Source organism: Pocillopora verrucosa, chromosome 3 (genome assembly GCF_036669915.1).
Source record: "Pocillopora verrucosa isolate sample1 chromosome 3, ASM3666991v2, whole genome shotgun sequence".
NCBI lineage: Eukaryota > Metazoa > Cnidaria > Anthozoa > Scleractinia > Pocilloporidae > Pocillopora > Pocillopora verrucosa.
The window spans coordinates 3,588,542-3,616,193 of NC_089314.1; the positions used below are offsets into that span (position 1 = coordinate 3,588,542).

Here is a 27,652-nt window from a genome sequence, read left to right on the forward strand (position 1 = left end):
CACGAGGTCCTCGTTCAGATATGACTTCCGGTTTAGAACAATAGGCGTTGTTTCTCGTGTCTGCAAGTTGCTAAGTGAGGGAACTGTTCTATGGAAACATTAGGGATTTATTTCGTTGAAAAACTCTGCGAAGAGACAAAGTAACAACATTAAAGAATTTATGAAATCTCAGTCAGGGCTAAATGCAACGGATATCACCTACTCATTGAACTCATTGATTCAATAGTTCAAAAAATAAGATGTTTTGGTAAACGAAAAGTTAACTATTAAAAATTGAACTGTAACCAGGATATGACATAGTGAAAAAGGTGAAAAAAAAAACGTTTTCTGGTTAAAAAGGTTTTAAAATATGAGCTTTCGGCTATTATACTATAGCCTTTAACGAATGTAAAAATATAAGCGCGTGAATGGAAATATATACAGGGGAGGGTGTGAAAAAATAAAAAACTAAAAAATACAATAGAAGTGTGAAAAGCTAACAAATGGACAATAGAACAAAATCAAATTACAATAAGATAGAATATTGTCTTGGTAACGGTTTAGAGTTATTGTCTGCGCCGACAGTTTTTGCGGTATGCCAAGATTCTAGTGTTTTTCGAACGCGGTAATTGCCTTTGTCTATCACGGTAGCGCCCTCAAAGTCAATCGCGTGATTGTTTTCCCACCCATGGTTGGCAATGTTCGAGCCACTCGAACAATACAATACGTATCGGTTATTTTCGTTCCAGAAGAGACATAAGAAAGGAAGTGGCTGACAACAGTTGGGTGGTTTCTCTCGGAGTAAAACTTTTTTAAGGCGTACTGGAAACTTCTAAGCACGCCAGAGGATAAAAAACTAAGTCAGTCTAAACTACAGACATTAGTCGCTTTAAAGACTTCTCAAGCCAAAACTATCTGCTAAACCGATCAACTGTTACCATCCTTAGTTCATACCGTGTAGTTAAGAGCGTTTGTCTGTAAAAATCAAACATATCGCGGCAAGGGTGGAAAATTTGATTTCTTTCTTATTTTAATGTTACATAGGCTAGACTATAACTAAAATCACGGGATACTTTTTTTTGGCAAAATATCTTTTATTTCAGAGAAAAATACAAATAATAAAATTCCGTTGAAATCGTCATTTTTAGCAGCAAATTATTGCACGAATTGGAGGGCTTCGCGTGCAAAAACGAATCACTATCTCGTCTTTTAAACACTCAAACCTTCTTTTTCGATCTCATAAGACCTCACAAAATGATTTTTGTAAACATTGCGCTCTTCTTTGCGCTTAAAATAATTTAATTTCATGGCTATTCATGGCGGAATGTTCAAATTTTTTAAATTCACGATGAACATAAGGAGGAGTGCAAAAAATCTCTTTAGAAGCTCAGTCTCACGAGGCGCCAAGATAACAACTCTCTTTCATTATCGGAACGAAATTAAACCATACTCCTAATTTTTGTTTCTGTTTGTTTGTTTTTCGAAGAACTTCCTTGGACGCCATTTAGGCCCAACTGATATACAATTATGACTCGAAACTAAAAAGGATCATATAGAAGGAAAATAGTTGTACCTTTTCTATCTTTCGAATTTCGATAAAAAACATTTTTTGCGAGGATCGCGGGAAAATCTATTTGAGAAAATTTCAAGTGGCAGGTAAAACTATCAGTTTCCACTTAGCTGTCGATTTGGATGGGATTTTAAGTAAAGGCGTCGATAGCCTTGGTCTCTCACAGGATGCCTGAAGATTACGTAGAATGATCCTTGCTCAACAATGTGCCAATGAAAATGAAGGGAAAGAATTCAGTTGAATTGATGGAGGTTAAATATCCATGAAAAGTTTTTATTATTGTGAGCATATGCAGTCATATGCAGGAGTAGATAATGAAACTATTAATAGTCATAAAAAAATAGCATTAACTTTGGTCACAAGGCTTAAAAATATTCCACATCCATTTCTGTCATAAAGTAATGGAGTGTTTTTTATGTCTGACTATGGAGTCTTTTGGACACTCTTTAAACAGCACTTTTCATGTATTAATCTTCTTAGTATTAATTACTTTCCTACTTTAACCCTGCACTATCGATATCTTCTGTTTTTTATTTTATTTTATTTTATTTTTATCGTACGATTCCTCTTTTTCTCTCATGTAATTTTATTTTTTGTGTATATTGATGTATGAAATATAGGTTAATTTAATTAGCAAACAATATTATATCTTTCTCCTTTTTTGAAACGGAGAAGAAAAAAGCTGCAACAACAACAAAAACAATCAATGGAGTCACTTTCGATGCGGCTCACGACGTACGTTCCGCCGGTGTACTGTCCATCTCCTTTGGACTTTAGCAGGATGGGTAAATTGACCTCACTGAGCCTCGCACATTAGTTTGGAAGTTGCGCCATTGAAAGAGGTCCCCTTCTCCTATCTGGCACTTCTTAGACATGCGCATGATTTCATCTTCTCTTATCACGCGATCCCAAATGTTGACACCTGTGAGTTTACCGATAAAACTTTGGCTTGCTTCAAAATTCCCCCCCAGAGAGTCTTGCTCTTGTCCTAAAATAAGGACGCCACCTCCGCGGATCCAGTGACCTATTGTAAAGAAAGTGAGGGCTGACTTAAGCTTTCATACGAGGGAACCCCAACCTCATTATTTTGAACTAATATCAGGCTTTGGAGAGCGAAAAATAGAAGAATCTGATATGTTGCATGAAGCAGCGGGGTTCAATGTAAGAGGTGCCTGAAGAATTATGTTTATTCGATGGCAATCGGTAAGTTTTACCGAGTGACGTCAGAGGTGTTTACCTTTTGCGAGGCCATGACCGGAAGCTGCAACTCGACCATCTTTGAACAATTTCCATGATCCAGCGATATTCTCCCACGTTGTGCAAATGTGATGCCAGTCTCCATCATTTGCTGATACAGAGGTACGTCTAAAGAGAGGCAGGGATTGTAAGTAAACAATTTGTGTTAGATGGAATAAATAAACTATCAGCACAAATAAATGCAAAGAAGAGAGAGGCAGGGATGAACAATTATCACTTATAACACTTCTTTCATCATTTTATTTTTAACTTGTTCCTAATTTTGATGCTTTGGTGTGCGAAGTCAAGCTCACATTATCGAAATAACCCGTGTGTGCTGCCAAGTTGCTTATCAGTGAGTCTGAGTGTTTTAATCCTCCATATTTGAACGCAACTTCATGTATCAAATAAGTCAGAATGCTCTTACCTGTTTGAGCCTCCGACCCCGACAAGAAAATCCCTATAGTCATGTAGAAGCAGTTCGTTGTCCTGGCCAGAAACAGCGTAGCTCAGCAGTACTCCTTCGTTACTTGCAGTGGTTTTCATCCATAAACAAACTGTCATGGCATTTAGCCTTGGCATACCTCCAGAGATAACATAGTCGCTCGTTCCTTTTCCCGGGAAATACAGAGCATAGGCATTGCCTGGCGCCAATGAGGTCAAAGGAAAATAAAATTATAAGGTTCTTCATTATCTTCTGAAGAATGGATACAAAACTGCATGATAACTCAAAAAACGACTGAGTAAAGAAATTACTGAATTAATTATATAAAACAGCTGTCTGTTGTTTACCAAGAGAATATCTTACCATATGCACAAGTAGGCTGCTCTCCTGTCCATGATCCATTACCCAAGCAGTGACGTTCTGATGATCCTCTAAGCAAGTAACCTTGCTGACAACTGAATGAAATACGTTCCCCTTCCCAGTTTTGCTGTCCGTGAGTGAAGCCATTTTCCAGTTTTTTCAATGGAGGACATACTCTTTGACCTATATTGACCAAAAACCAAAAATGAAATAACCAACTTAACCAAAACAGGGCCCTAAATTATACCATTATTGAGTGGTTTTAGACAGCTTGTAACTAGAATTCTGTAAAATGACAGATAGTGTACAGAAGCTGCACTTACATGAAGGTTGTATTCCACTCCACTGACTAGATGGAAGACAAAGTCTCATAGACGGCCCAATGAGTCGATATCCTGGCATGCATGTGAAAGACACAGATTCCCCTGTCCAATAGTGCGAGCCATGTTTTTGTCCATTGAGTGGAGAACCAGGATTGCCACAATTGATTAAATCTGAAAAAGACAAAGTAGAATCGTTAACTTAATCTCAGGGCAATGTGAAACCTTACAGAAAGGTGATCCGACTACCAAACTTCCTACACTGGAGAACTGAACCTAAACATGTAAAAATCTTTTTACATGCAAGCCAGCGACAAGAAACGGTAATTTTGACTATTAATTGCCATTTATATTGGTGTATATATCATATTTCCTGTTCAAATATTTTATATACTTACCTAAAACTGTACTAGCTTCGGCTGTAGCATTCTTATCATTATAGAATAGACATGTGAAGTTTCCAGCATCGTTCGGCTTGAACTGATGAATGACAAGCTCACTCCTTATCAAACCATTGCTGTGGTGTTCTGCTGTTGATTTTACTCGTCGTCCGTCCTTGATCCATTGGATTTTCGGTAAAGGAGTACCACCAGCGGAGCAACTTAAGTTAACAGATTCGCCAATACGCTGCACCTGTATTTTACTTACAGGGCTCGAAACAATGTAAGGATTCACTAGCACAGATAAACGTAGTAAGAACTGGCTGTTGGACTAATATTGAACTAAATGGCAAAATAGGACTTCAGCCTACTTTGGCAAAATTAAATGACTGAAGCAATTGTAAGCTGTTTAATAAATAACAAAGGTAATAATAATAATGATGATGATGATGATGATGATGATGATGATGATGATGATAATGACAATGAAGATCAGGATAATAATAATGATAATAATAATAATAATAATAATAATACTAATAATGATAATAATAATCATCATGATAATAATCCTGTTGTTTCCAACTGTGGATACTTTTCATCTGAATATCTTGGAATGCTTAATAGGCTCAGGGATGTGATCTGCTGATCTGACGTAGCCACATGTAAAAGTACTTTTAAAGACAATGATGTTTTGTCCTTCTTTAGGTTATTTACTAACCTGGATCTTTAACCACGACCCATATCACACCTATCACACTTTGTAACGGATTCACCCCTTGGCAAATGTAGTTTCCAAACTCATCTTTTGTCGTGTCGCGAATTGTCAGCTTGTTGCCAGAAATGACATGCCTGCTAACAGGGAGTTCACCGTGCGTTCTTTTCCATGTTACCACGGGGGTAGGGTGGCCAAATATGTCGCATTTTAGAGTAAAGTCCCGTGCTGTGTAAGCTGTCACAGATATCTCTGGTTTAATTACGAATTTTGTTGGTACTAGTGCAGAGAAATTAAACGCAAGAAAGTTAATACATGTAGATATTTTGTAACATCTTACTATTAGAATCACTTAGACAAACAGACAAACAAATAAAATAAAACAAATACCTTAAAAATATACCCCCCAAAAATGCTCCATATTTTGAAATAGAAGTAATTGGGAGACGATTTTCACTTATTTTTTTTTACCCACTTTGGTTTTTTTAGTTCTAAGTAATATCTATTATGGAGACTGTTCAATCACTGTTGAGTAACTTGACAAGCAATGAGACCGAGATGAGGCGAACCAACCCGTATCGAGGACTGACAACAGTCGGATCATTGGACGTTGAACGAAGACAACGGTAATGTAAGCTAATGAACTGAAATGTAAATTCATTTAACAAACCTTGTACTGTGATATTTGCGGTTATTTTTTCTCTACCCAAAATATTCTCTGCGGTGCAGGTATAGAGACCACGATCTTCAAAAAGGATATTTCTAAATTCCAGGTGTCCTTCTTCAAATTGCTTCCTCTCGTGCTCGATCACTCGTCCGTTTTTATACCACGTTATTATGGGCTTTGGAAACCCAGCTGCCTTACAAGACAATATCACATTTTGATTCTCTCTAACCGTCAAAGAGGAAGGTTTTGTAGTGAAATGTGGTTTTTCTGAAAATGGGAAATACGATTTTTTATTCCAAGTTCATTCAAAGATCATTCTTTTACGCTATAGAACTTCTCAGAGCTGGCGCAATAATTACTAACACAAAAAAGTTTATAGCATCAAATTTGAAAGTACATTTCCACTTGTGGAAGAATAATGCTTATATTTTGTGTTTAACTTCATGTACAGTTTTATGGAGCAGACATCAACACGTTGAAGTGTTTGGTTTTGTCTTCAAGAGACACCAATGCACCAACGACTGGAGAGAGTCGTGCCCAATAACAGGAGCTAGTCACAACGATGGGATGTCAACAAAACTTCCATTCTAGGAAAATTTAGTAATATCAACTGAGCTGATGACGTAAACTGACCGCCGTTAGGAGTTTTAAAGCCAACGTTTCGAGCGTTAGCCCTTCGCCATTTGATCTGATCGAAACTTCAGCTTTGAAATTCTTATGGTGGTCAATTTACGTTATCAGGTCAGTTGATACTACTTAATTACCTTTTTATTCTCTTCCACCGACGTAGCACCACAGTTTCTTTGGAAACTTACCCCCCTTATTCAACTTCCATTCTAACCAGGCGTGCCCGCCGGCCCTTTCTAATCCCCTTTGCACTAAAGTACTCATCATTGCTATGACTGTTATATCAATTTTTTATTTTTCCATATTGTATTTCTAGTGGATTTCATAATGTATTTTTAATGTATTTCAAGTTTACATAGATATGGATGCATATTGTAAGATTGCAGAGTACTCAGAAAGCAAGAGTCGCTTCGTCCTATGCTTCCGTTCGTACCAATTCCTAAATAACACCAATCCGTATCACAGCAAACTTAAGACTGAATGACGCTAAAAATACGAAAATCTTACCTAACTGCCGCACATTACTTCCTCTTTTTGAATCTGTTGATTTTCCGGGGGGTCCTGGTAGTCCTTTGATTCCACGCTTCCCTTGGGGACCCGGTGGCCCCTTTTTTCCTTTTCTTCCTTTTCTACCGGGAGGTCCCTGGGGACCTGCTGGTCCACGAGAGCCTGGTGGACCTTGAGGTCCAGTGCGACCTGATAAAATCAAAGTATTGTGACGATTGGAGTAATGTGAACGTGTAGATTTGCTACAATTTGTTCAATATGTGTGACAGGCGGTGTAAGCAGCTCAGCAGTTTTCTGTTTCAGTGTGCTTATCTTCAGTGTGCTTATCTTTATTACACCGCTTTGATTACCTTGCACCGTGTTGCTATGGATTCTTGAGCGAATTTATGACACGCGCTGACGTTATTCAGCTCTGTACCGTAAGGAGTCATAATTTCGACCGCTTTCTTGCGGCGAGATTCAGGAACGTGTTGACTACGAGCAGGCTGTCACTAGTTCGCGCCACAGTATGAGCGTTTCTTTACCCGAGATAAAGTTTGAGGTCTGGAGAAAAGCGATCAGTGCCAGAGCTCGCGTCACAAGCCTCTCGCTAGCTCGCTTTGATTAAGGCCTTATGACGTCTCGATGGCAAAGAAATGCTTAAGTCTCAGGGTTAATAATGAGGGGCTACTCGCAGACTACAGCCACATTATGATTATACCTTCAATGCAGACGATCTTCTCTTGACCTTTATCCAGTGTCTTATTCTGTTGATCATAAAAAATATGGGCTCATGGCAAACTACAAGGCTGGAAACTTCGGAATCTCGGAATCTGTGTCTAGCTCATGAAAAATCACTACGTCAAAAGCCGTGCTAGTGTAGATGTCATTTCAGCTGGTTTCTTTGAGGTCTGCTGATATCATATGATAATATGATACGATCATATCAACGTGTGATGAGGAAAATAATTAACAGTATGAGGAAAATAATATAACAGTATGAGGAAAATAATTAACCTTAAAGTGACATGTTGTTTGTGCGGTGAGCTTATAAGCTAAAAATAAATAAAAACGTTGTGACCAATAATAGTACTGAACAATAACTCACATTTTGTTGTGTATTCGAGTTGGAACAAACCGTTCTACACTTGCTACAGATAGAAGGACTTGAAATATCTCTTTTGACGATTTGGTCCGTCGTCTTCCATCCACTTCCAGGCGCGTTCTCAGAGGTAATTTTAATAGTCACATCATTTGCGTGTTGATATGGAGTACTTTTCAGCATCAAATTTTGCTCAATAGCTGTTAGACGACTGTCCAGTCGGTTCAATGAGTAACACGTAAAACCAAGTGAGCCCAGGGTGAGAATCAAATGGAAAGAAAAGCCATAAAGGAGAACGTTTGAATGCTTGACAATTTTGGTCTCCATGTTTGGCAATATCTCTTGTGATCAGTGAAATAGAAACCTTGTTGACTTCCGCTCTGAGTTTCTGCCAGCAGTTATGTTGATACATAATGCTGACCTCTTTGCTCTATACCTATTCAAATTACGTATTTGTTTTGATATCCCGTGAAGCTTTCTGTAGTATCTGGGACATTCAGTCTTAGAGACACCGTCCAGATGTTCAAATGCTGGAACAATCAGGCACGAAGTTACCATGTTAATATCTCGTATTTACAACGACTGTTTCCCCATTAAAAGATAACTCTAATATCTCAGGCGGTGTAACATTTCTGTAAGATATTTTAGAACAGAAAATGGATATTACGATCAGAGAGTGAACCTTCAACGTCGGCAATTTTTTAGGAGCCATTACTTCGCTCCTGCTCTTATTTGGTAATGGTAATGCAGGGTAAGCTGTACAAAGTCATAAAGGTCGGTCTGGTCAAAACTCTCTACCCCCCCTCCCCCCTTCTCGTGTTAAGATGAAGTTATGTAAATACTGCCGTTGAAAATCCTCTATCGCTCGACCAAAATTGGTTGTCAAGATTGTAACCTTCATTTCAAAGATTCATTTAGCCTACTATACAAAATGTCATTGTGTATTAAATATGTTGGCTTAGCGTTCCTAATAACGCTCTTTTTGCTTTTAATTTTTTCTTTTTCGCGGGAGCTACCTCTACTTATAGTCTCTGGTAATTGTAAATTTCTATTATTCAAAAAAACAAATTAGGGATAAATTATGTGTGCGAACGTATTATCTTTGTTATTCCCATTTTCTTGCGGCTTGAAATTCGTGTAAATTAGTTCTAAAAATCCGATCTGCTCACCCGTAAAATAAGTCACTAATTGAACAAAGCTTCGTTTTAAAATTTGTGCGAATTAGTCTAGAAGTTACTAATTTGCACTGTCCAAATTAATAATAAAATGAGCTGTGTTTAGCCAACAAAAATGGATTTATTTTTCAATCAAAACGTGGTGAGCCCAATTGATGGACTCCTTAAATTTCCTAGGATCAGTTTAGAATTCGGAAACTTTAAGCGACGCGCTAATCGATCGGAAATGCAGCCCACGTTATGAACTTATCTGACAGACTAACTTTCCGGAGGAATTCCTTTTTAGATTTTATTTCTGAATATTTGATCTTTAAAAGAATCGAGGATTCAGTAGAAATATGATGAAATTATGCTTGAAAGTTTTCACTTTTGCCCAATTTTTCTGCATTTTTTTTAGGTACAAAAAGTAATTTGCTGTGTTGATCTATTAAGAGACATCATTTGGCTTGTTCATCCGCAATTGCCGGATGAAATAAAAAAGCTAAAAGGTTGTCATAAATGAAAATCGTTTTCCTCTATGACTTAAAATATTGTAGAAACATCTTCCAGTTCACCAGAAAGGTACGTTGTATGAAATAATTGCGAAAACATTCGATCTCAGTGCTGTTCGAAAGTTTTTGACTTAAAATGGCTAAGGCACCCAAGTTTGTGAAATTTCTATGCTAATGATCAACTAGCCATTGCAATGAACTAAAATGTAACATAAATGGCATAAACCGACGAAGGAAACGAAACAGACTGTGAGGAGCCTAGCTAATAATGTTAGAAGGCTCAAAATTCCATATAGTGAGGAAGGATTGAGCCAGGTATCACGTAGGTCTAACTTTTTTGTGTTGTCTTAATAAGGCACCTTTTTTTCATTTTGAGGTGATTGGGTCAATACTTAAATTGCTTTGCGAGTAATCATCGATAATAAAGAAACGAATATTTTCGTATTGCTCTTTTGTTGGGTTATAGAAAGTGGACGCAGATAAACACCTCTCGGCATCAGTAAGTGTATCAGTTGCCTGGTACTAAGGTGGAAGAATTACTTTAAACTTGCCAATAACCTGCGATTATCTGAAATTACACCGAAAGTGCAAATTAGTTCTCAGTAAAGCATCTCAGTGTTTCATGTGGCAGTAATTTAGAGCTAAGCAAATCGCTATGTCCAAGCTCCTTAAATGGGATTTGATAGGCATCTCAGAGTTGTAAAACCGTTTGACATCAGTTCATACGTGTCATCGAACGGTGTAAGCCTTCATAGAAGCGAAAAAAACTCTAGAACAACCGATTTTTCTTATCCTTTAGGTCATTTTTCGTTGAAAATCATTGGGAATTAAATGGCTGCCAACACTACCCACAGAAACCACAATATCACAGGCGAAGACGACGAGATGCCAGTTCCTGCCTCCCACTGTATTCCATGGCTTTTTGTGCACATCACTGAATGTCTGGCCATAGTCATCTTTAATATAATCACCATTATTGTATTTGTGAAACAGCGCAAGCAGCTACAGCGCCGAAGTACATACTTGATCATCCATCTAGCGGTAGTCGATCTCTTGGCCGGGGCAGTCTCAGGGCCTCTTCAGATTGAATTGAGAATGGCAGAGTTTTGTCAATTGTGGAATTTTAATTTTGATATTTCTTTACTTCGCTTAAAAGCCGCGTTAGGATTTTTTCCCGTTGCATCGCTCATCAATCTCGCTGTTATTTCTTTGGAGCGACTGCACGACACATTTTGTCCATTTAACCATCGTTTTATGGCAAATTGGGTTTATGGAGCAAGTATCATTGTCTTCTGGGTCATTATAGCAAGCATGCAAGCAACTGAACAACTGATCGTTTCAAACGACCTAAGCTACTACATCTTTTATTTTTTATGTTTCTTCATTCCTCTCTTCACCATTTTAATTTCTTATGCCAGTATCTTTTTCAAAGTCCGCTACAGTCGTCATCTTCAACATCTCGGGGCAGCTGTCCAGAGGGATAGAAAACTAACCAGAACCGTATTTCTTGTCACTCTCGGATCATTGTTCACTTGGTTACCACTGATAACGTATCAATTTCTACTCATTTTTCATCCTGAGTTACACATAACTTTCGAGTCAGAATTCCATGTTGATATGTTATGGCAGACTATTTTGCTTTCGAATTCGTTGATCAATCCTATAATCTACGCCATGCGGATGCCAGAGTTAAGGGCAAGCATATTGCAATATTTCCGAAGGAACTCAAACCACGTTAACCCGCTCGATTTGCCACTGCATGATATTTAATTCGCCGTTTGATCTTTAATTTCCCTGTTACCATAGAGCAAGCCGCTAAATCTTGTCATCGTTCCACATCCGCTGGAAAAGACTGATTACAATACGTGTGCAACAAAATCAGTTTGAAATGTTTCATGTGTAATTTCTCAATGCAGTATAATTTTCCCGCCAATAACATTGCCATTAAAGCAAAGGGTGAAAGGTTTCGTCTGTTTAGTACGAATGGGGAACAACCGTCGTTAAGTAATGCATTCTTTAAACAATTGACGGTTCAGGCAGGCACAAGGCAAAAGGAACGATTGCAATGGACTATTCATAGTGAAGGACTGGATCCGAGGTCGACGAAAACGATTTCATACTACCTAAATCTATAATCAATTAACTTGAAGAATTGGTCCAGCTTCATTTTCTCACTCAAAAAGTTGATCATGTGAGATACATAATTTAGGTATTAGACGCAAGTCTCTTTGCTCTACGCATGTAACAGAGGTATGAAATTAAGTTCTTCAGTTGTTTTATAAGCAAAACAAATCCTCACTTACATTAACACATCAATATTTACGTATAATTTTATCCCTACAGCTTCTTCTATCTTAAACATACGCGTCGTGTTATGACTAAATAAATGTAAAGCCAATACATACGAAGCTTTGGCTCTATCGGCTCATAACTGTTTTCTTAATACGCATAGAAGTAACAAATTAGAAGTCTATGTAGTTGGTTCAGCTTATTTCGTCTAACGTTTCGACCGACATTAACCAAAAACTTTTAAGTCTTATTTGACAAAGTAGCTCCAAAATTCTCTGATGATACTCTGATCTATGATAGTCTGAGCATATGCCTGTCTATGTAGAGTTATGGATTGCTTTGATTCAAGTATGCTAATGTATTTACAGTATACCAAATCCTCCCCCCCCCCCCCTTAAACTACTTTCTACCCGCATGTAAACTTCTGTCATTACGCAATGGATAATATAAATGACGAAAAATCATTTAAATTTTGATTACGCCCCAGTCTTTTCGAACTGAGCAATATTTACGACTGTCTTACAATACCATTATATGTCGATATTCATAATTATTTAACATCGTTTCATGATCTGTTTTGTTGTTGTTGTTGTTGTTTCTTTTAATATGACCGAAGTCGAGAGCGCTTCTTAGTAAGCTCGATTTAGAACACAAAAGTTAGTGTCCCTGACTGCTCATAAACCCGACCAGTAAGAGGATAGCGTGCACGCCACAGATTAACCACTTGACAAAAGACGGTCTACCGTATTGGCAAAATCAATTCTCAGAACGAGGCTCTGCCAGTAGCATGAAATTAACGTTACAACTACCCGGTACAAACGAGCTTAAATATGGAGTCGTTTTGAATCCGGTACTTTGAGCCTCTATCTGTCTTTGGGCCTCTATGTACTGCAATAACAACATAATTTTTCCAATGTAAGTGCCAAACATTACTGGTTATTACTTTCTTGAGAAAAGGGCTTAATAGAAGAACGGATAAGATTAAATGCCGATCCTTCTATAGTCTCATTAGCACACCAGAAAAAAACTAAACAACAACAACTAAACAACGGCTGCGAGGGAGATTCCTCCTTCTACCATGGAGGTAAAAGACACTCAACTTAAGAATCAAATTGACTCTTCCCCTCTAAAAAGCAATATTGTCAAAATGTTGTGCTTTCTGTGCACTTTATCGAGGTCTTGTAATTGTTGGGCATCGTTACAGAGAAGAAGAAGGGCTTAACGACCGCATTTTAAAATCATTGGAAACCTGAACAAGATTTGAAAAGCGGATATGTTCTCTTCCCACATGAAAGTCCCTCTTCAGAGAAGAAACCACGAGACGGTTGTGCAGAAACTTATTTTGAACTTAAAGCTCTAAAATAATTAAGACAACTGCTCTGTTCTTGTGTGCATATTCTTTTAAGCTTCTTGTAATTTTCTCGGAGTTACACAATAAATTACAAAAGGGCGTGGGGGAGGGGGGGGCGCGATGACAAGGGCCATCTATTTTTTCTAAGGATCTCAGGGATAATCTCTTACCTGCTTGAGCCTGGTGGGCTTGTCCCAGCCACTGGGGAAAGTGGATACCTCTCAACTCTGCAGCCTAAAGTCACAAACACAAAGCGGAAAGAGAAAGGTAAACATGTTGGCAAATCGTGAGCCTGGTCTTTGAAAATGAGGATTTGAACCTAAGACCTTTCGTTTAGCGGTAGCAGACACGACCAAATGAGCAACGACGAATTGAGCTAGGCTACGCACTCGCCTCGTACATGACAAGCTCTCTATATACCGCTACAATCCTGGACCAAAGTTGTTTGGAAACCGTTAATATTGTGTCCAAACGTATGCTGTAAAAACTGCTCTCAGAGTTCCAAACTCTCCATGCCTTCTCTCCCTCCCCCCACCCCTTCCTCCCTAATTCAAAAAACGACGGCAGCTTTCCCGAATGTTGCCAGGACTTTTATGAACATCGCAAAGAGGGAGTAGGGTACTGTTGATCACATGCTGAGAAAATTTGCTCATTTTAAACATTTTTTGTCGTTATTTTCCAGAATTTTTCGAAGATTGTAGGATCAGTAATGTGGAAGTAAGGATTAAACGTTTCGCTGATTAAATCGTCTATCAAAATGAAAATACATTGATTTAATTAGCTCACCAAACGATGCAACACTTTTTTTCAACTCACCATAAGCAATCGGCGTCAGTTTGAAGACTGTGTGAAAAGGAATGTGAAGATTTGGCAGTTCTCCTAAAGAGAGAATACTAAAGTTATCCCTTTTGTCTGTATGATTCATTCTTTTTGCAATAATCTAAAAAATAGCGACTGCGTAGCTCCAGCAGCACCGATAAAGAAGCTAAATTTGATTGTAACAGTATGTTGAAAAGCCTACCTGAGCTGTGGTCCAGAAAGTATGCCATGAGACACTGCAGGATAGCCTATACGAGGGACAAAGAAAAGAGCGACCGTGTCACCACAACATGATTCATTTTTCTTTGGTTTGTTTGTTTTCTATCATCTCCTCAAGAAAAACAAGCAAATAAAGGATACAGAAGAAAAGCTAATAAATAACTAACAAGCAAACGAAGAGACAACTACTTATTACTTAAGTTTTTTTGGTTTAGTTCGTGTTATAATTATAATGTTCAACTTTTAAAGCATTTTAAAGAAAAACCCAGGAAGTAGGATCAAAATGGCACTTTTCATGTAACTTTCTAGAATTAATAGAGTAGCACAGTTCAATTTTCTTGTGCAGTAATTCATTTTCCACATGAAAGTCCCTCTTCAGAGAAGGAACCATGAGATGGTTGTGCAGAAACTAATAAGGAACTTAAACCTCTAAAATAATTAAGACAACTGCTCTGTTTTTGTGTGCATATTCTATTTGGCTTCTTGTCATTTCTTCGGAGTTATCGCAATGAATTACAAAAGATGAGAGCAGAGCAGAGCAGTCTGTCAAATAAAGCAAACGAATTGGGGAAAAAAAAAACTTACCTCGTGGCAAATGACCAAGACATTGGATTGTCTTTCTAATTCCTAAAGTAAAAGAGAAGACACAGTACAACGAATTAACATCGCTTCAAGGTCGTGGGCAAGTCGTAAATGTTCTTGATTGTCAACTTACCATTATTACTGGTTCGAGTCGAGCGCATACGTCACTATAAGACTAAAAGAGAACAAAGAAAATGTCAAGATTTTAGAATTTCATTGATTGACTTAGATCATTCGTTTGTGTAATTTCAGTGAGAGCCATGGATTAATCGGTGTTTCTAAAACTGTCGAGTGCTCTCTGATATAAATAAAACCTATCATCAGTGTTCTCCTTTTCAGGCAGTAACCAGTAACATTTACCACCTGTAGTACCTCTTATTACCATCTAAAATTGCTTGGAATTCTTGAAAATTCAACAAGTAAAAGGATTGCTTTACCGGTTTGAAAATTTATTTTACCTGTCATGCTTAAAATAAGGGAGAACACTGCTATCATTACTGTAAAATCAACGAGGAAGACAAACTTGAAAAACTTGATTCGACCTGAACAAAGGTAAATGTCACATTGTGAGGGGGAGGGAGGGGGGAAGAAATTTGTAACGGAAAGGACGCATTACCTCTCCCCTGGGGTATCGATAATTGAACGGGTGTTCTTCTATAACTTTGTGTTCTTCAGGGTCCATCTTTTTTATCTCATCCAGAGTCATTCCATCATAGATGCCCTGATATCGAATAAAAAAAAAAGAAACAAGACAAATAGAAAACAAAAAAACAAACAAAATTAGTCAATATATTTTCTTTATCAATAATTTGATTATTTAATCAAATAAACGTCTGAAAAATGAAATGACAGAACAAGTCAAATCAAACAGCAAAATTTGTCACATACATGTTTGGAAACAACTACTGAACTGACCAATCAGATTAATGGACTAGATATCGGTTTCACTATCTGACATTTTTTTCCAAGATTCAGCCTCGGGAACATTACACAATAGCCCTGTTGTGAATGATAAACTCGCATGGCTTACTACGATTTCTTGAGGCAGGAAACCAACGTTAGAAAAGCACACAAAATACCATCATTACAAAACATTTTTTGGCACAACTACAAGGAACGACTTACGTGGTCCATTTCATTAAGTGCCTTCCATCTCTCAGTTGTCACTCCCTTGAGATACTGAGCAGTGTCCACTGCCCTTTTTAACTGACTTGTCCAAACCTAAAATTAATGCAACCAAGTTAAAAAAAAGGGAAAAAAAGTTATTCCCCCGTTATTGACAACAGTTAGGTTAAGGATTACTCTCGCCGGACGATGAGACTACACGAACAAAGGTTCAACCACTTTACCATTGAATTTGTTCAACGACAGAGGGCAACTAAATAATCTTGTGAGCCGTTTATTTTTGTTCGATAACAAGAAAAAAAACCTAAGAGAGCCAGATAAATTTTTAATTTCCAGATACTCGTTACATAACGTTTCTGCAAACCTTTAAATCTTTGATTTTTTCATCTTCGATAAATTTCGCCAGAGCTGATGAAAACTGTAGGAAATAAAGAGACGAGAATGCTGTTGAGCGTAGTTCATTCATTGGTGTTGCAAAGTCAAGTCAAAGATTTGCTGATAGTCCCGAATTTCATGAAAATTGACCCTTGAAGCTCGAAAACTTCAAGTATCAAGAATCGGGTTTCGACTGGCAATAAGGACGGCTAAGAAACGTACAAAGTTTTAAAACGCACGTGCAAGGCCACTGTTCTGATCTTTTGTTTTGCCACGTCCTCGTTGCAGTCGCCGTCGCCGTCGCCGTCGTGTTCTTGCTTAAGGTCTGTAATACCTCAATTACAAAATCAGTGTTAATGACAGCGACATACCTCCTCTCCTTTGGCTGTCAGATCAGAATCGCCCCCAAGTCTCTTTTGAACATTAAATTCACTCTCACCATGCTACAATGAACCCAAACAATTTTGAGGACTTGCATATCAAAATACTGAGATATAATTATTTTCAAAATAATTAAACAATAGTATTTGTGAGGTTTATGAAATATTCGGTGTGCTTTCTCCTTGCCACAAAAAAGTGGACAAGTTTAAGACCCTCATCTCGTACTTAAAATGTAAATATTAACTTCTTACAAACCGAGCACGAGGGCCATACAAAAACAACCGAGGGCCAATATTTCTCCGTACTGTTCGGGCAAGTAAGGTTAGTAAGTAATTTATTATATTGCACTAGTTAATTGGAATTTTCCGGCTTTCAAGAAAAAAAATACACAGCCCATAACCGTTTCCGTGGAAATCGTCTATATGGCAAAATCCCTACCAAGTAAAAACCAATGAGATCGCTCGGATTTACCCCAACACTACCTTACCATAGAATAAATGGGACGTATTCATATTATGTATTAAATATAAAGTATTCCTCAGGATTTGGCTTGTTTTTACCCCCAAAATCCCTATCAATACTAGGTTAGTTGCTTAGAAAATTTATACAAAATACACATGTCGCCAAAGTAGGTTTACTCCGTTACACCTGTATTTGCACTATGAGTGAATCATTCCTCTCGGTCTCAGTCTGGAGGAAATGGGGAAAAAAAAACTCACCCTAGCAAGATATATTGACCTCTTCTTGATGTGGGAGTTCATCAAAAAATAGACTGCTCTGCTTTGAAGGTAACCTACCGAACAATATTCAACCAATAAACATGTAACTGTTTACTCTGCATAACCTTTATTTTTGACATAATACTTACAACGTTATTATCTTCATGAAACAAGTCATGCAAACTCTAAAAACTATTCCAAAATTAGCTTTAATCAATTCATATTGAACTTCTGTATTTCATCATATTTCATTTCCGAGACTTACCATCAATGCTGTTTACTATGTACTGTTCTCCTGCATTGATGATCTTGATGAATGAAAGATGCCTTTTAAATAGAAAAATACGTAGAGAAATAAATACATGTATAAATTAATCTATCAGCTATGTCAAAATTGATTCTTGCTGTTTTTGTTTGTTTCTTTTGTTTTGCTTTGTTTTTCTTTTTTTTTTTTTTTTTTTTTTTTTTTTTTGGGGGGGGGGGGGGAAATCATAAATTGTACAAGTAGATCGTCACTTACTCGTCAAATGCCGAGAAGCAAGGATAGGTGTGAGGAGGAAAAATGGGATGAGAAAGGTGAGAAAAAAATAAAATAAGGATGAAAGCAAGAAGATGTGTTGGGAGAAGATTGGACACAAGAATGGATTATGAATGGGAGAGTGCGGGAGAGTACATATTGAAGGGAAACTGATGGATAGTATAATTTACGCAGGAATTGCCAAGAGAGAAGGGAGAAACTGAACCACAGTGAGAGGACGATAAATTAAAAGGACGGTAAGAGGGGAGAAAAGAAAGGTCAGAGCATTAATCAACCCAATTACCCTTGAATCACACATTAAGGTCACGAGATAAAAGGAAATGATCACCAACTAAAGAAGCTCTTGATTGTTAAACAAATTCTCCTTGTCAGCACTTTAGTAAATGTATAGAGAACAGTATGGAGAATATAAAATACTGAGATTAGGGACTGAAGGGTAAACAGATTATGTAAAGGGTTTTTCCAGTTTGAACTATTGCTTTTGTTTGTTTGTCTGTCTGTTTGTTTGTTTGTTTGTTTTAACCAGAATTAACAGAATTGTTTTAACTCACCCCTCTTTTTCTAATGAAAGTGGTTCATATGCATCCTCGTAGTGCTTGATACGCTTCCTAAAATCTTTAACGGCTGTATCTCGATCCACAGTCACATAGTCTGGGCTGAAAACTTTAACTTCCTGTGGAGGTAAAGTTGAAGCTGGAGAATCTACCCATACCTCCCATGTTTTAAACTCCTCATTACTGAGAAATTCATGTCCCATCACCTGTAAATAAAAATACAAAAAGCAAATTCAGCACGATCTAGTTTAGGAAGTTAAAAACCTTGATGGAAAAGAAAAATAAAAGGAAAGACAAGAAAGCCTAGAAATGTAAACGGAGTTTGAAGAAATTGCGTGCGCCAAGGTCCTTTGTCTTTTATATATAGAAACAAAGCACTAGCCTGTGATGAAAAATATTAAAGGTACTTGGAATTCAATTAACATTGTCAAATCTTACATGTACTTTAGGGTCGAGTAAACTATCCGCACACATCTTAAACAGACATACAGAACGGTCAATGCAGTTTACCAGTAAATAATGAAAGCAAGAAGAACAGAGAAATCTTAAAGGAAGGAAATGGAATAAATAAAAATGAATGAATGAATGAATGAGTGATCAAACAGGTGGATGCAAGGACAAAGATTGCTTCTCTTCATTAATTTTCTGGTCAGTTGGTTTTGTGTTCAGAGGAACAACTGCACGAACAAACGCACCATACTTAGTAACTCATACACTGACAAGCCCTATTGACCACAAGTCTTGACCAAGGTTGACCACAGTCAATTTTGTGCCATTTAACATTCATGGTTCCACCATTGCCAAACCATGGTTGTTGACCATGGAGCACCATGGAAAGACCACGGTTGACCATGGTCTATCAATAGCTTTGACACCAGGGTATTGCTTAATGATAACTAATTCCTATACCCTGTGACTAAGTGCATCAGGTTTAAATGTTCTTTAGATTTTAATTCTCCTGGCTGGTAAAGTTTGTTGCTTGCAATTAAATGAGACATGCCATAAAAAAATGTTTGACTCAACAAGGAAAAACAAATATAATTGGTAATAAGACAAAGAACTTTCAACACTGTGATTTACATGTGAATTACAAGAACAAAAGTCAAATTATTGCCTTTACAACATTGATTTTGGGTCTGCATTGTTCACATAAATACATAAATTACCCTAGCATTATAATTCTATGTGCTAGGGCAGATCTAATGGAACAAGCCATGTGAAGGGAACAGAGATGGGAAAAAACTGAGGTACAGAGCTGTGGCTACAGCATGATAGCTTAAAGAAAGTTATATTGAATTTATCTTTTCATTAAAATTATTTAATCTGTATAAAAATAATGCAATTTGCACGAAAAAAATAAACAAACCTTAATATTTGCAGCGACAATATCTGAATCTTCACAAATGGATTCCATGAAAAACACCTCAAAAATAAATAAAAATATCATTCAGTTGATGAAGCTGACATACAACTCCACCATCATAAAATACTGTGGTGAACCAAAATACAGAGTATAGACAGCTGACTACACAATACTCAGAGCGATAAAATCATGCATACTGCCAATGGTAACATGTACATGTGTATGTTACCAATGGTCACACTGACAAAACCTGTCCTGAGTTATGGAAGCTGTGTAAGCTTCATTACTGTGGCCTAGCTTTAGTGGCATGTTTGTTACCTTGAATCCTCTTTTTGTGCAAAAGTCCATGATTAAGGCCCTTCGCTCAAATGTTGTATTTGTAGCATCAAATATCTGGTTAAAATCAAAAGACAGAATGATGAAATATTGGTATAACATTATCAATAATATTTGAAATATATTCATAGACAAGTTCCATGGTATAAACAATTTGTTCTATGATGAACAGAAGATACTTACTGCAACTTGTCCAGCACGAGTTAAAAACTCGCTGACATCTTCCAAGCAAGCTATAGCACATTGTCTGTAGGAAAACAACAAGTTTTTGAATTGCTTTCAACTGTGGAACTCAGAAAGCAGTGAACAATGGAAAACTTCTGAGAGTGATTGCCTTGCTTAGGTATGCCAATCAAGCAATGTAAATTACTGTGCACAGTGATGCTAAACATTTTCTGTCTTTGGGGTTTACTAACACATCCCAATATCCCATTATGAAGGTGATCACATTCAGTCTCTTGAGTTTGATGGTAAAACATAAAATAATCATTTAAACAATTATTACACCCTCAATCAGTAAGTTTATCTCCTTTCTTGTCACCTGTCTGATGGAAAATGCACCATAATTGTAAGAAAAAGTTAAACAGGTTTATGGAATTATCATGCAAAATTATTTTGTGCCAGTTAATTTGAGCCACTTGTTTTGTTACTAATAAATTAATGCTGATTTCTTTGTTCCAGTCTTAGTACTGGTGTAATGAAAAGCCGTGGCAAAACTTATGCTGTTGTATAGTACACATGTCAGGATCTAACAATTGATGATTGCCCTTTGCCAGTGAATGTATGTGTTCACTAGCCTAGTTGGCCTCCCTTACAAATGTATATTTACTAATTACACCAACCCACACACCTCCTAACTTTTTGTGCTTCAGCATTGTCCACACGGAAAAAGTCATGTAGTTTATCAGACCCCACTGCCCTTCTTCTGTACTCACCAACATTGAACACTAAACAAAGAAAAAGAAAGCATCTATTTGCAAGTCCTTTTAACAAACTTTCTGTAACTTATTGCCTTAGTATGATATACCAGTGTTCTCCCTTATTTTAAGCATGACAGGTAAAATAAATTTTCACCCCCATAAAGCAATCCTTTTACATGTTGAATTTTCAAGAATTCCAAGCAATGTTAACCAGTAATAAGAGGTGCTACAGGCGGTAAATGTTACTGGTTACTGCCTGAAAAGGAGAACACTGTATACCACTAGAGAATGTCAAAATTTTACTTAAATTTGAATATTACAATCATACTGTCATGCAATACATATACATGTATTAAACAACTACCACTGGTTAAACATGTAAAGGGCTATTCATCATAATATTTATTTACTTTATTAGTATAATTGCTGTGGTGATTATAGAGATGTGTTCACTCTGATTGGTCGTGGATTATGTCATATCTTGCTATAATCACCTTGTGCAAGGTGATCAATTGTCACAGAACAGTCCACAAAAACAAAGAATTTACAATTAAATTCAAAATCTCCTGAGTAAGCAATTATACTAAATTCAATAATGCTTAGCAAATATTGTTGAATAATCTCCTTGACTTTGTCTCAAGGATTATTCAACAATGTTCACTTTGCCTTAAGCAAATAATTGTTAAAAAAGTAGGAGAAAAGACAACTAGATAAACAATGTGCTAGACTACAAGTCAAAGTCCTGGCACAATCATTGCTGAGCAGAGGAGAGAATGTGCTGGGTGAAAAGATGAAGGCCAGAGATTGAACCCAACTTTTTGTTCCTGAGTCAAGTATATTGAACACTTCCAAGAAATGGTCACAATGTAACTCTTGCTACTCCACATGGGATCTTTAACAAGTTAAGATATGCAGTTTTTAATGGTAAGGATAATTATTCCAGAAAAAGCTAAATTTAATGTTTTTTTCTTCTATAAAAAGGGGATACGTATATATATGCTGTGTGCTTTTAAATTTAATTTTGGGTCATGTGAATCCCTTTTAGAAACTACAGCTTGCGGAAAGAGAGAGACCTGGGCAAAGCCCTTAAAACACAATATTGGGGGTAGGCATGTGATCCAAAATGGAATGTCTTTTCAGATTGGCTTATACAATCAAAGAATTAATTAGTTCACCAAAACAGAGACTTTTGGTAGCTAACTTAAGAGGTTTGCTAAAAAGCACACTCAATATCCTCATCTTTCATATAGTTCAATATGTTAATACATGTAAGAGATAAGAGAGAGAGAGAGAGAGTTGAAAAAACAAAAAAAGCAGAGAAGACCATACAGGGACTTGATGCCCTTAAACTGCATGCACTAACAAAAAAGTCATGCACTTTTAATTATGTACTGAAGAAACCTTGCCTTTTGTTTTGATGCCTATCCAGTTGAGATAACGGCCCAGTTTTTTGGCCATATATGTTTTGCCCCTTGCTGGTAAACCAACCAACGTGATAACAGTTGGTGCATTGACAAAACGTGGATTATATCCAGGATAGCAAGTATCTAAAAATTAAAAAAGAAAATGGTAAAATGTCAGTTCAAATTAGCACTAAATTTTTAATTTGTCTGGTATTGCTTTTTTAAAAATGGAAATGTACCATACACCTACAACTTGCCATGTGTAAGTTGGACACCATAAAGACTTTCTAAAGCCGACTCTCCTATTCCCTCCAGTGTAGGGCTGACACTCACAAAGTCAGTTTTAGAAAAAGTGACCACTTTATACTATCAGCTCAGGTGTAAAACCAACTTATCTTATATCTACATTATGCTTACTAAAAGTTACTTTTCATCTATATGTAATAACAACTCACAGTTGTCATCACAGTATTAACTTTATCTATTTTTGCCATTTACTACGAGGGTATTTTGTGACCATACATCTACAGTGTAGAATACTGGTTTCATTTGCATTTTCCACTATGTCAGATAATTACTTTAGATTTTTCAACAAGGAAAAACATAAAACTACATTAGTCAACCTGGATGTAAATCTTTTCAACCTGAATTCTTCTTTAACCTACAGCATATAGCAAAAATGTGAACATAAATGTTGTTTCTCAACTTTTCATCATATGACTGCACAAGGAACTCCTGGGATTTTATTTTCCAAGACAGCTTCTTTCTCTCACTTAGTGGAATAACAAACCAGTTGTTCCACATTCATTTATGGTAATTGTAGACTCTAACCATTCCTGAAGCTAGCATTTGACTTGAATTGATAAAATGCCGACTCCAGTTACACAAAAATTAATCCCTACTAGTGAGAATTACTTGATTTTCATGCATTTTATGAAAATGTGCATAAGATAATTGAAATAACCCACAAGTTAGTAAGTTTGTGATGAATATTTCTCAAAAGTTCAAACAGGCATTCTTTGAATATCTAAATGACAATTACAGCCATAAGATGTATTTATAACAAAACCTGGATTCTTGTAAACAACATCTTCATTGCGAGTCTCCATTACCAATTCCTGAGTTCTTCAGATGGAAATTTTTACTTGCTCTACAGAAAATACAATTGTGTAGCAGGCTGCCTGATGCAACAAGTTTTAAAGATTACTATTATCATGCAAATCCTAATATTTTGATTCATCAATATTCCTCCTTGTGGTTTTCAATTTGAAGTTTGTTGTTGCATATGCAATCATAAATTCTATCAGTACCCCAAAAATTCCATGGCAACAAAACCCCTAAATCCTAAAGATTAACAAAGTGTTATGAGTTTCACTAAGCACCAAGAAGCAAGTTAAAACTATTTATTATCAGAGAAGCACCTATTGGAAAGAATTCTCAGACTGGTTAGTCATGCTCTAATAGCTTTGACAATAACCAGGATAATGAAAAAAGCCATTCAAGAAACATCCCACAGAAAGGTGATGATGCATGAAGTTGACCAATATTTATCTTCAATAATTAAATATTCCAAGAGATTTCAGAATTTGCGTGGATATCATCAGCTGGATTTTGTAAAAAGGACTGAAATGTTACAGTGTTTAAAAGACAGCTCACAACTTACAAAATGTAGAAAGGTCAGCATAGCTGTATTGACATATAAATTAGTTACATATGGTAAGTTGTATTACTCTTTGTAGTACTTTGAATGAAAACTGTATGTTAAAAACATTATGAAGAAGTTTAAATAGACTTGGACAGCCAGAAAATGACACCTAAGTCTGTATAACAGCATTCAAATTCTTTAAACTTGTTACATTAAAATTTCACGAGAGAACCTAAGGTGGCAAGAAGAGAGAATCACAATTCAGATTGTGGAAGTCAACAGTTGAAGCTGTATCAAAGGTATAGTCAAAATAATACAACAAAAAAATTTTCAAAAAATATTTTTCAGCATGCACAGAGGTGAAACTGGTTTTAGGGGTTCCAAGAAATATTCATCAATGTCCACAAACAAAGTAAAGCCTTAAAACATTCCACACTATCTTCAATTTAGCTGAACCTTTTATCTAAAATAATAGTTATTATCAAAAGCTACCTGTGGAAGGATACAGAATCCCTAACACCTACTCCTTGTATAGAACCGTGGTTTGTGTTAGACCTCTTTCAATAGCCAGCCCTATATTTTCCAACTAACAGTACAAGGGGTTTCTACTTTGACATATGGGTACAAATCTAAGAATTAATTTGTGAATTTTTATTTGGTTAAAGTTATCCCTTCCCTACTTCCCTTTAATTGTCATCTGACTGACCCAATTTTTTAACTGAAAGGTGTTGACTTAATCAAACATTTTTTTTCATCTCTTATCTGAAAATACCTATGATGGTCTAAAAAATACACAGTCCTGTAATACATAAACAATAACCTCTATTTGGCATGCAAATATACACTAAATTGGTTTGCAGACATTACCTGTTCTATGCTGCATGAAATGTTTTCCTTTGAGTTTTCTTTATGAACAAAAAAATATTTCCCTTCTTCTATAACAACCATTAAACATTCTCTCATCTTGAATTAATTTTAAAAAAAAAGTTATTGTACTAGATTTAAGGTTTGAAAATTGGAGAATATCACTCAGGTGACATTCTTGAATATCCCCCAGTGTGAACTCTGGAATAATCAATCACGTGATGTGTTTAAGCCCAATTGCATGCAAGCAAAAACGCTGTTATTTTGCAAGTTGTGTTGTAGTATTTTTCAGGGGAATAAGGAAAATTTAGCCACAAAACAAAATGTCCACCCGTAGTATATACAAACCCTTAGAACAAGGGATATTTTATTCTACTGCTATTTCATTTTCTAGTGTTTTAATTATTAGTTTGATAAATAATTCTGAAAACATTATCTCAGCATCTTCTAGATTGCAGAGGGGGTGCAAGGAAGATGAAACCAAAACAAAAAAACTAATGATAATAAGTGTTGTTTTTGACCTTAAATGTTGTTTGTGACCTACAAAAAAAATCTGTTGGGCTTAAAGGTAATTGTTTTTAAATAAGTCGAGCCTGAAAAACCAAAGCAAACTATCAAAGTTTGGATTATTCAGCCAGATGACTTTTTGGCCCCTCTTTCTGTTCATATTTTTTCCCTGTTCTACAGTGTAATACTGTGGCATATTTGGCTGGTTTCATAGCCCTAATATCATAAATGGTAAAATTAGTGGTATAATTAAGTTAAAAATTGGAGTATCAAATACAGATTAACTAAAAGTATTTCTTATCAATGAAAACAAGTCTCTATCATCACAAGTACCTGAAGTACCCAAAAACTCAGCAAATGACACTATTCGTGATTTGGTCCTTATAAAGGAGTGCCAAATAGAAGCAGTTCTCTGATAACTAAAATATTAGTCCTCGCTTCACCTCCTTCCAAAAAAATGTGATGGAAGTTTCACAACACCATCACAGTCCAAAGATGTGCCATGATCAAAGTTGTAATTTCCTATCTAAAGATGTTTTTAATCATGCCATGAGCATAGGATAAAGACAAAATTCTGATTCACTAGGAGGAATCGTGCTTCAGACCTACAGATTCCCCGCCTGGAGCTGTACCACAAAGCCACAGACACTCCAGAAACAGTAAGCCAGGCCAATATCAGATTGTTCATCTGACTGGCATCCTGCATACTGCTGGGAATTCAGAGAATGTTGCAAGCATCATAATTGCCATTTCTAAAGTGCACGTTTATCTATAACATCTGTCATATATAAATACCATTATCTTTTTCCGATTCGAAGCTCAAAAATCACCTTCTCTCTATCTATACTAAACTGGAAAAATGTACATGTACTGAATAAAGAAACTGTGGTGCTGCATAAGTGGGGATAATGCAAGATGATCTGGTTTTAACGACTCAGTTGATTATGTAACTTGGCCACAATAAAGAGTTTCTACTAGGGTGACATTTCGAGTGTTAAAGAGCTAAGTAAATGCTAAAATCCCCCTTCAGCCCTGTAACAATATTGACATGGCATCCCTCCCAAGTACAGCCTCCTCCTTCCCCAAATTTCATTCTGATTGACCCATTAAAAGATTATGTAATGCCACTGACATTAGGCAAAGAAGGAGATTAAAGTGGATGACCGAAAAATAGCAGAAGTTTCCTTAGCTTATGTAAGCAACAACCACAACAAGAACATTACAGGGATGCGAGACCCCAGACGACAATTTATCTGAACTAATAACGCTTGGCTACAAAAAATCAAAAGTTTACTGTTTGATCGGCCGGATATTTTTGGTAAGCGCTTGATGTGGCGTGGTAAGCTTATTGTAAGCTGTAGTTGTTGCAACATTTTACTGTTTGGAGGTAAAGCTTCCACGCCCGATACACTTCATGTTGAGTGCTCAGATGTATGTAAAAAAAAAAGGCTTTTACAGTATAATGGTTGCTTTTAAATCAGACAATCTAAATCTCAATTGCGTTGTCTGAATCGCCAGTCATGCGTTTGTTGAGCAAAAGTACACGTGAATATTGAATTAAAACTTACCAACTCTATATTTGTAGTCAACCGGGTGAATAACACCACTTTTTTCTCTTAAAACGAAAACCCCTTTGTGGTCCTGCCCTTTTTCTTCTTCTTCTTCGGTCCCCAATTCTATCGTATTTTTACCAGAGGAACCAGTATCGTCCATAGAATGAAGTGAAAATGGAGGCGCCATTTCCTCAAGTTCGGCCGCCATCTTTGTCACGCCGGTAAATTTCTTGTTTTGAGCCACGTGATCATGAAAGCCCGCTAAGAGTAACTTTTTTATCTTATTGTTATTATTGTTAGTAGTAGTAGTACTACTACTACTATTAAAAAAAAGGTATGACATTTTTTCTAATTAGTTTGTAACTTAATAATTTTCATAAAAAATTATTCATTGTTTTCTAGAATTTTAGACATGAAAGTTATTATCAGTTATTAACGAGAGAGTTTTCTATAGAACATATTCAAATCATGAGGGAATAAATGCCACTATTATATTTAAATTTGAACAAAATTTTTATTATTAGTATTTTAATAACAGCAATAATAGTAATAATAG

General features: G+C 36.5%; 2 protein-coding genes across 5 annotated transcripts; both read right to left on the reverse strand.

Moving 5' to 3' along the window:
* Positions 1 to 1,795: 1,795 nt before the first annotated feature.
* Positions 1,796 to 8,287, reverse strand: LOC131774454 (uncharacterized). Of its 2 annotated transcripts, none has more exons than XM_059090472.2 (11): positions 7,894 to 8,287; positions 7,507 to 7,552; positions 6,807 to 6,995; positions 5,676 to 5,939; positions 5,012 to 5,284; positions 4,309 to 4,584; positions 3,914 to 4,084; positions 3,594 to 3,773; positions 3,213 to 3,438; positions 2,787 to 2,914; positions 1,796 to 2,573 (listed from the first exon to the last, which is right to left on the reverse strand). In XM_059090472.2, exons 1-11 carry the CDS (start codon positions 8,212 to 8,214, stop codon positions 2,323 to 2,325), a joined length of 2,325 nt encoding a protein of 774 aa, XP_058946455.2. In that variant the 5' UTR covers positions 8,215 to 8,287; the 3' UTR covers positions 1,796 to 2,322. The 2 variants fall into 2 exon arrangements, with proteins under 2 accessions (XP_058946455.2, XP_058946456.2); XM_059090473.2 differs by having other exon boundaries at positions 3,213 to 3,429; positions 7,894 to 8,284.
* A 2,557-nt stretch (positions 8,288 to 10,844) lies between these two features.
* Positions 10,845 to 27,316, reverse strand: LOC131774444 (6-phosphofructo-2-kinase/fructose-2,6-bisphosphatase 1-like). Of its 3 annotated transcripts, none has more exons than XM_059090459.2 (19): positions 27,112 to 27,316; positions 22,531 to 22,671; positions 21,055 to 21,151; positions 20,388 to 20,451; positions 20,187 to 20,261; positions 19,872 to 19,928; positions 18,503 to 18,624; positions 17,679 to 17,740; positions 17,414 to 17,487; positions 16,685 to 16,756; positions 16,303 to 16,356; positions 15,939 to 16,034; positions 15,430 to 15,534; positions 14,947 to 14,988; positions 14,817 to 14,858; positions 14,215 to 14,260; positions 14,010 to 14,072; positions 13,364 to 13,427; positions 10,845 to 12,730 (listed from the first exon to the last, which is right to left on the reverse strand). In XM_059090459.2, the coding sequence occupies exons 1-19, from the start codon at positions 27,302 to 27,304 to the stop codon at positions 12,724 to 12,726; spliced, it is 1,476 nt and encodes a 491-aa protein (XP_058946442.2). In that variant the 5' UTR covers positions 27,305 to 27,316; the 3' UTR covers positions 10,845 to 12,723. The 3 variants fall into 3 exon arrangements, with proteins under 3 accessions (XP_058946442.2, XP_058946441.2, XP_058946443.2); XM_059090458.2 differs by having other exon boundaries at positions 10,849 to 12,730; positions 18,503 to 18,711; XM_059090460.2 differs by lacking the exon at positions 27,112 to 27,316 and adding an exon at positions 23,597 to 23,734 and having other exon boundaries at positions 10,894 to 12,730; positions 18,503 to 18,711.
* Between the last annotated feature and the right edge of the window lie 336 nt (positions 27,317 to 27,652).